The 8,730-nt window shown below is 47.9% G+C and overlaps 1 protein-coding gene and 1 non-coding gene across 3 annotated transcripts in view; both read left to right on the forward strand.

The window, feature by feature from the left end:
- Positions 1-107, forward strand: LOC119467108. Its single transcript, XR_005195638.1, has one exon. It is a non-coding gene; the product is annotated as a U6 spliceosomal RNA (small nuclear RNA).
- Positions 108-2,580: 2,473 nt separating this feature from the next.
- The window catches only part of RAB19 (RAB19, member RAS oncogene family), a 14,536-nt gene continuing 8,386 nt past the window's right edge, over positions 2,581-8,730 (forward strand). The window contains exons 1-2 of one of the 2 annotated variants that reach the window (XM_037728273.1): positions 2,581-2,696; positions 6,639-6,862. In XM_037728273.1, coding sequence (XP_037584201.1) covers positions 6,662-6,862 — 201 coding nt within the window. In that variant the 5' untranslated portion in view covers positions 2,581-2,696; positions 6,639-6,661. Of the gene's footprint in view, positions 2,725-6,638; positions 6,863-8,730 lie in introns of both variants that reach the window. The other variant, XM_037728274.1, reaches the window with a different exon arrangement.

The raw sequence follows: 8,730 nt of genomic DNA on the forward strand, positions 1-8,730 counted from the left end.
GTGCTCGCTTCGGCAGCACATATACTAAAATTGGAACGATACAGAGAAGATTAACATGGCCCCTGTGCAAGGATGACACGCAAATTCGTGAAGCGTTCCATATTTTTAGGCAGCAAATCACACTCCCACGTGCGTACCTATGCAACAACCTTGCATGTTCTTCACATGTACCCCAAAACCTAAAATGCAATAAAATAAATAAATGGAAAAAAAAATAGCTGGACATGATGTGCACATCTGTGGTCCCAGATACTCAGGAGGCTGAGGCAGGAAGATTGCTTGAGCCCAGGAGGTCGAGGCTGCCGTGAGCCATGATGGTGCCACTGCACTTCAGCCTGGGTGACAGTGAGATCCTGTCTCAAAAAAAAACATTCTTTTTTACATCACCCAGTACAATATGCACGTGTACAACCAACCCGAAAATTTTGCAAAACAGTGGCCACTGTTACTACGTGAGATACATTCTGAAATTGTTTCCTAATCCCTTCTTGTGAAAATGCTGGTTGTAACCTGCTAAAATTGATTTCATGACTCATTTATAGGTCTCAGCCCACTGTCTGGAAATAGGACACCAATGTAAATATTTTATCAAACAGGATGTTTCTGTTTCAATTTTGCTTATTAGGTCTCTAATGCTGTTTAACTGCCTACATATCACATCCTACGTAGTGGACAAAATCTAGTCCCTGTGATAGACATTGAGAGGCAGTTACTGTTCTAGACTCTGGGGGGAAAAGATAGTAAGGAAGCTGGGCGCGGTGGCGTGCCTGTAGTCCAGCTACTGGGGAGGCTGAGGTGGGAGGATCGCTTGAGCCCAGGAGTTCTGGGCTGAAGTGCGCTATGCCAACCGGGTGTTTGCATTAAGTTCGGCATCAATATGGTGACCTCCTGGGAGCAGGGGACCACCAGTTTGCCTAAGGAGGGGTGAACCAGCCCAGGTCGGAAACAGAGCAGGTCAAAACTCCCGTGCTGATCAGTAGTGGGATCGCACCTGCAAATCGCCACTGCACTCCAGCCTGGGCAACATAGCAAGACCCCGTCTCTAAAAATGAGAAAAAGAAAAAGAAAAAATAGTAAGGAAAATTCGCCTCAGCTTTATGCTTCTACTGCCAGCATCTGGGATGGTTAAACTTGAGGTTTTCTGGAAGTTAATGTTTGCTCTATGGTAGAATTTTTGAGGGAGTGAGGCAAAATTTTCTTCAGCTCTTCTTCCCATACACGTTCAAAGTTCTTTTAGTTTTGTTTTTGTTTCCTTCTCGTTGCATCATCTCCTTTCTCTGACTCCTCACAAAGAGATATTCAGATCCAGGAAACAATTAATTACTGAAGACTTAAATTACGTACAATCTGGCCAGGCACAGGGGCTCATGCCTTGCAATCCCAGCACTTTGGGAGGCCAAGGCAGGAAGATCACTTGAGCCCAGGAGTTTCTTTTTTTTTTTTTTTTTTGAGGAGTCTCACTCTGTCACCCAGGCTGGAGTGCAGTGGCGCAACCTTGGCCCACTGCAACCTCCACTTCCCAGGCTCAAGCAATTCTCCTACCCAAGTAGCTGGGATTATGGGCGTGCCACCACACCCGGCTAATTTTTGTATTTTCAGTAGAGATGGGGTTTGCCATGTTGGCTAGGCTGGTCTTGAACTCCTGACCTCAGGTGATCTGCCCGCCTCAGCCCCCAAAGTGGTGGGATTACAGGCGTGAGCTACTGCACACAGCCAATCCCAGGAGTTTCATACCACCATGCAAAACCTAGGGAGACCCCATGTCTAAAAGAAATAAATAATAAGCAGGGCATGGTGGTGTGTGCCTATAGTCCCACCTACTTGGGAGACTGAAGTGGGGGCTTGCTTGAGCCTGGGAGGCTGTGGCTGCAGTGAGCCATGATCACACCACTGCACTCCAGCCTGGGCCACAGAACAAGACCGTGTCTCTAAAAAATATGTATATATAATAAAATAAATTACTTAACATCTGTATCCTCCTTTATTTGTTAGATGTTAGATGTTCTCTCAACTAACAACCCCCAGGCCAGCTGTGGTCCCAGATACTCAGGAGGCTGAGGCAGGAGGATTGCTTGAAGCCAGGAGGTCAAGGCTGCAGTGAGCCATGATGGTGCCACTGCACTTCAGCCTGGGTGAGAGGGTAAGACCCTGTCCCAAAATAAATAAACAAATAAATATTTTCTTATATCATCCAGTACAATATCCACATGTATAACTGACCCAAACATTTTGCAAAACAATAGTCACTGTTATTATATGAGCTACACTCTGAAATTTTTTCCTATCAAGGGACTCCAGGACACATTGAGAGCAGAGGACGCAAGGGCACACAAGAGAGAGTGAGTAGAAGGAAGGAGCAGGGGCAGCGTTGCATGGATCAGCGCTGGCCGAGTTCACCGGTTCCTTCCCTCGAGGGCTTTCCGCTAGGCAGGCGAAGGGTGGTGAGAAAGCTGGCTCTGCGCCCTGCCCTGTGCTGGCCAGCACTCACCTGGCACTTTGTACCCTGCGGCAGTCCGGGGCTCAGGGCAGGTGGGAGGGATTGCACTCTCCTTTCACTTTCTCAGGCCACCAAACCCGACACCTGGGGCCAGAACTACACTTCCCACCAAGCAGCGAGGCAGGAGGAAGAAGGGGACACTGAGGGCCGAAAAGGAAAACCAGAAGAAAGAGAAAACATTACCTGCTGACCAGCAGAGGTGAGGGAGCGAGACAGATGAGCGACAGGTGAACCGGGAAGGAGAAGGCTGCGGGATTTCGGAGGGAGGGCATCCTCGGGGTGGACGCTGCCTGTGTGTCTTTGCACGGCTTTTGGCTAAATTAAAGGGGGCTTTTGTGGAAACCCTGAGGACTCCAGAGGGCGAGGGGAGACGTGGAAATAAATTCTCAGCTCAAGTTACTGTGATAAGACCAAGACACCGGAAGTGGAATGGCTGTCTTTAGTTGAAAAGTCAGAGAGGAAAAAAATGGTTTGATTGTGTCTGTTGTCTGCTGGATTATCTATCTACCCCTATGTGATTTCAGAGAGGTCCAAGAAAGGTATGGGATCCTTCTTTGTCGTCTTAAGACCTGGGTTTTTGCATGCAGATTGGACATTTGAGTGTGTTTTACCTTGTGTGATGAGACAGACTGCCCTTTTCTAAGACTTTAGAGGAAACCAGAGTAAAACGGGGAAGTGAAGAAGGATGTCACAAGGCTGGGGCAATTTGCAGCACATTAAATGTAATCATTAAATGGGATCAGCTTTCAGTTACTTTTAGAGCTATTGGATGAGGAGACGATCACATTCTCTCGAAAAACAGTTAAAGAGGCTGGGGCAGAAAATAAAAATTTTTTTTTTAATTAAAAAAAAAAAAAGAGGCTGGGGAGGCCAGGTGTGGTGGCTCATGCCTGTAACCCCAGCACTTTGGGAGGCTGAGGAGGGCAGATCATGAGGTGAGGAGATCAAGACCATCCTGGCCAACATGATGAAACCCCATCTCTACTGAAATAAAGAAATTAGCTGGGCGTGGTAGCACATGCCTGTAGTCCCAGCTACTCAGGAGGCTGAGGCAGGGGGAATTGCTTCAGCCCGGCAGGTGGAGATTGCAGTGAGCCAAGATTATGCCACTGCAATCCCGCAGAGCGAGACTCCGTCCCTCCCCCAAAAAAAACCAGGCGGGGGATACTCTCTTCCGGGGATATTTTTGCTGCTTCAAGTATCTGATGGACTGCCATGAGGAACAGGAATGTGATGTGTTTTGGCAGAGTCAGGACAGCACTGAGCTAGACAGATGGAAACCTCATGGAGGGAGGTGTCAATCCCACAGAAGTGAGAGCTGCCCAGTGCAAAATGGAAATTTTTCAGAACATAGTCAGTTCCTTGTGATCAAAGATATTTAAGCATAGGTGGATATTTAAGCCAGGGATGCTGATGGTGGGAGTAAGTTTTCAGGTAGGTGACTTGGTCAATTGGTGTTTTCCAAATCTGGCTCATCATCAGAATCACCTGGGGAAGAGATAGTGAGAGAGAGGAAAGAGAGAGAGGTTTTGGTTTTGTGTTTTTAACTTTAAAATATGTTTAGTGCACCAGACACAGTCGCTCCTGCCTATAATCCCAGCAGTTTGGGAGGCTGAGGCAGAAGGATCACTTGATGCCAGGAGTTTGAAAGTGGCCTGGGCAACATAATGAGAACCTTCCTGTCTCTATTAAAATAATAAGAAATAGGCCAGGTGCAGTGACTCACACCTGTAATCCCAGCAATTTGGGAGGCCGAGGCGGATCACTTGAGGTCAGGAGTTCAAGATCAGCCTGGCCAACATGGTGAAACGCTGTCTCTACTAAAAATATAAAAATTAGCTGGATGTGGTGGCAAGTGCCTGTAATCCCAGCTACTTGGGAGGCTGAGGCAACGAATTGCTTGAACCCAGGAGGCAGAGGCTGCAGTGAGCCGAGATCGCACCATTGCATTCCAGCCTCGGCAACAGAGCAAGACTCCATCTCAAAAAACAAAACAAAACAAAAATTAGCCAGACATGGTGGCATGCACCTGTAATCCCAGCTACTCGGGAGGCTAAGGGAGGAGACGCCCTTGAACACAGGAAGTAGAGTTTGCAGTGAGCCAAGTTTTCGCTGCTGTACTCCAGCCTGGGTGACAGAGCAAGACTGTGTCTCAAAAAAGAAAAGAAAAAAAATACTAAGAAATAATTTTTGAAAGAACAAGATGAAATATGTTTAGTAAGTCTGGGATGAGCTCCAAAAATATATATTTTCAATGATTTCCCAGATAATTCTGATAATCAGTTGGTTTGTGAAACACTGTCATTAGAAACCTTCATTTTCTGGCCAGGCGAAGTGAATGGCTCATGCCTGCAATCCCAGCACTTTGGGAGGCCGAGGTGGGCAGATCACCTGAGGTAAGGAAATCTGCCTGGCCAACGTGGTGAAACCCCGTCTCTACTAAAACTACAAAAATTAGTCGGGCATGGTGGCAGGCGCCTGTAATCCCAGCTACTTGGGAGATTGAGGCAAGAGAATTACTTGAACCCCAGAGGTGGAGGTTGCAGTGAGCTGAAACTGCACCATTACACTCCAGCCTGGGCCTCAAAATAAAGAGGCCATGCATGGTGGCTCATGCCTGTAATCCCAGCACTTTGGGAGGCCTAGGCGGGTGGATCACGAGGTCAACAGATTGAGACCATCCTGGCCAACATGGTGAAATCCCATCTCTACTAAAAATATAAAATTAAGGCTGGGCGCCGTGGTTCATGCCTGTAATCCCAGTACTTTGGGAGGCCGTGGTCAGGAGTTCAAGACCAGCCAGGCCAATGTGGTAAAACCCCGTCTCTACTAAAAAATCCAAAAATTAGCCAGACGTGGTGGTGCACGCCTGTAGTCCCAGCTACTCAGGAGGCTGAAGTAGGAGAATCACTAGAACCCAGGAGATGGAGGTTGCAGTAAGCCAAGATCCTGCCACGGCACTCCAGCCTAGAGATAGGGCGAAGCGAGACTCCATCTAAAAAAAAAAAAAGTATATATATATTTTTCAATTATACTCCCAGATAATTCCGATAATCAATTAGTTTGTGAAACACTGTCCTTAGAAACCTTTTTTGTCTTTTTGTTGTTTTTTTATGAGACAAAGTTTCAGTCTTGTTGCCCAGGCTGGAATGTAGTGGTGCAATCTTGGCTTACCGCAACCTCCTCCTCCCAGGTTCAAGTGACTTTCCTGTCTCAGCCTCCCGTGTAGCTGGGATTACAGGCATGCGCCACCACACCTGGCTAATTTTGTGTTTTTAGTAGAGACAGAATTTCTCCATGTTGGTCAGGCTGGTCTTAAACTCCTTACCTCAGGTGATCCACCCACCTCGGCCTCCCAAAGTGCTGGGATTACAGGTGTGAGCCACTGTGCCCGGCCTGGACAGTCAGTCTTATAGCAGCTGGGAGTCTTTCTCCCCAGGTGAAATTGACACTGGTAGGACCTCCAATGGCAGGTGAGTCACTGCTACGGGAATTTTCTCTGCCATCCTTCTGCTCTGTGGGCACTCTGATAGAGCATGTGGTACCTCATCTCCAGGTCTAGGATACATCAGTACCTTTTTTTTTTTTTGAGATTGAGTCTTGCTCTGTCGCCAGACTGTCGTACAGTGGTTCAATCTCGGCTCACTGCAACCTCCACCTCCCGGTTCAAGCAATTCTCCTGCCTCAGCCTCCCGAGTAGCTGGGACTACAGGTGCATGCCATGATGCCCGGATAACTTTTTGTATTTTAGTAGAGACGGGATTTCACCTTGTTGGCCAGGATGGTCTCAATCTCCTGACCTTGTGATTCAATTGCCTCAGCCTCCCAAAGTGTTGGGATTACAGGCGTGAGCCACCGCACCCGGTCACATCAGTGCTTTTATCTGATAGTGTTGACCATCCACTAGACCCACCAGAGAATGGCAATGGAACCTCTTTATTCTAAGGGAACCCCTAAAGTAAGATCAACACATGTAGGGCAGATGTCAGCTTATGCAGGCACTCCTCTGTGCCTGACTAGCTAGCATCATTAGCATCGTCCTCTCACAAGGATGTAGCACTGTGAAGGTAATGACCTCCCCCTGTCTTGTTGTCTACTGGATCCCCAGTTCCTGGTGCTGAATTTCATCCTTTCTTCCTAGTTCTGTTCTAGGTGGCAAGAGCCATGCAGTTCTCCAACTCAGCCCAGGCAGCAGATGAGAACTTTGACTATTTATTCAAGATTATCCTCATTGGGGATTCCAATGTGGGGAAGACGTGTGTGGTGCAGCATTTCAAGTCTGGAGTCTACACTGAGACACAGCAGAACACGATTGGAGTGGACTTTACCGTGCGCTCTCTTGATATCGATGGCAAGAAAGTGAAGGTCAGAAGGCACTGAGGCGGAACCGGTTCTACCTTTTTCAGCCAGAATTCCCAACACAAAGCACATGTCTGAGAAAAGATTTCAGTACAGGTTGGGTATGGGGACTCACGCCTGTAATCCTAGCACTTTGGGAGGCCAAGGCGGGTGAATTGCCTGAGCTCAGGGGTTCAAGAACAGCCTGGGCAACACAGTGAAACCCCATCTCTACTAATATACAAAAATTAGCTGGGCGTGGTGATGTGCACCTATAGTCCCAGCGACTCAGGAGGCTGAGGAGGGAGAATCACTTGAACCCGGGAGGCGGAGTTTGCAGTGAGCAGATATTACACCACTGCACTCCAGCCTGCACAACAGGGGGAAACTCCATCCCAAAACAAACAAAAAAAAAGATTTCAGTACAAAACATGAAATCATAGAAATAAGGATTTGGAAAAACATAGGAGTATTAAATGAGACATGAACCCAGAAGCCATAAAGGAAAATACTGCTGAATTTAACTATAAAGGTCAAATTTATACAATTCTATATAACTATATAAAGGTCAAGTTTGCTTTTTTGGGGGGGGAGGAAGACAGGGTTTTTGTTTCTGTTTTTGTTTTGGTTTGTTGTTGTTATTGTTGCTGAGACAGAGTCTCGCTCTGTTACCCAGGCTGGAATGCAGTGGCGCAATCTCGGCTCACTGCAGCCTCTGCCTCCTAGGTTCAAGCAATTCTCCTGCCTCAGCCTCCTGAGTAGCTGGGATTACAGGCACATACCACCATGCTCCTGAGTAGCTGGGACTACAGGCACATACCACCATGCCTGGCTAATTTTTTGTATTTTTAGTAGAGACGGGGTTTCACTGTCTTAGCCAGGATGGTCTCGTTCTCCTGACCTCATGATCCACCCGCCTTGGCCTCCCAAAGTGCTAGGATTACAGGCAGGAGCTCCAGCACCCAGCCTGTTTTTGTTTTTATTGAGACAGAGTCTCACTCCATCACCCAGGCTGGACTGCAATAGCACAGTTTCAGCTCACTGTAATTTCTGCCTCCTGGGCTCAAGCAATTCTCATGCCTCAGCATTTCAAGTAGCTAGATTTACAGGTGCGCACCACCATGCCTGGCTAATTTTTTTTTAAGAGAAGGGGAAGGGAGGGAGTAGAGGAAGGTGAAGAAGAGGAGGGAGAGGGAGGAGGAGGAGGGAGGACTAATTTTTGTATTTTTAGTAGATAAGTGGTTTTGCTATGTTGGCGAGACTCGTCTTGAACTCCTCAGCTCAAGTGATCCACCCGCCTCCACCGCCCAAAGTGCTGGGATTACAGGTGTGAGCCACCGTGCCTGGCCTGAGACAGGGTCTTGCTCTGTCACCCAGACTGGAGTGCAGTGGCACGATCATAGCTCACTCTAGCCTCTGTCTCCTCGGCTCAAGTGATCCTAGAGGCACCTCAGCCCTGAATAGCTGGGATCACAGGTGCACCTCACCATGCCCCACTCATTTTTAAAATTTTTTGCAGAGACAGGGTTTCCCTGTGTTGCTCAGGCCAGTCTCAAACTCCTGGGCTCAAACAATCCTTCCACCTCACCCTCCCAAAGTGCTGGGATTACAGGTGTATGGCACCACACCTGGCCTTAAAAGATCAAATTTTCTAGTGGCCAGGTGAGGTGGCTTACATCTGTAATCCCAGCACTTTGGGAGGCTGAGGCAGGTGGATCATTTGAGGTCAGGAGTTTGAGACCAGCCCGGCCAACATGGTGAAACCCTGTTTCTACTAAAAATACAAGAATTAGCTGGGCATGGTGGCACATGCCTGTAATCCCAGCTACTCAGGAGGCTGAGGCAGGAGCATTGCTTGAACCAGGACCTGGGAGGCGGAGGTTTTAATGAGCTGA

Source organism: Cebus imitator, unplaced genomic scaffold, assembly GCF_001604975.1.
Source record: "Cebus imitator isolate Cc_AM_T3 unplaced genomic scaffold, Cebus_imitator-1.0 Scaffold260, whole genome shotgun sequence".
Classification (NCBI taxonomy): Eukaryota; Metazoa; Chordata; class Mammalia; order Primates; family Cebidae; genus Cebus; species Cebus imitator.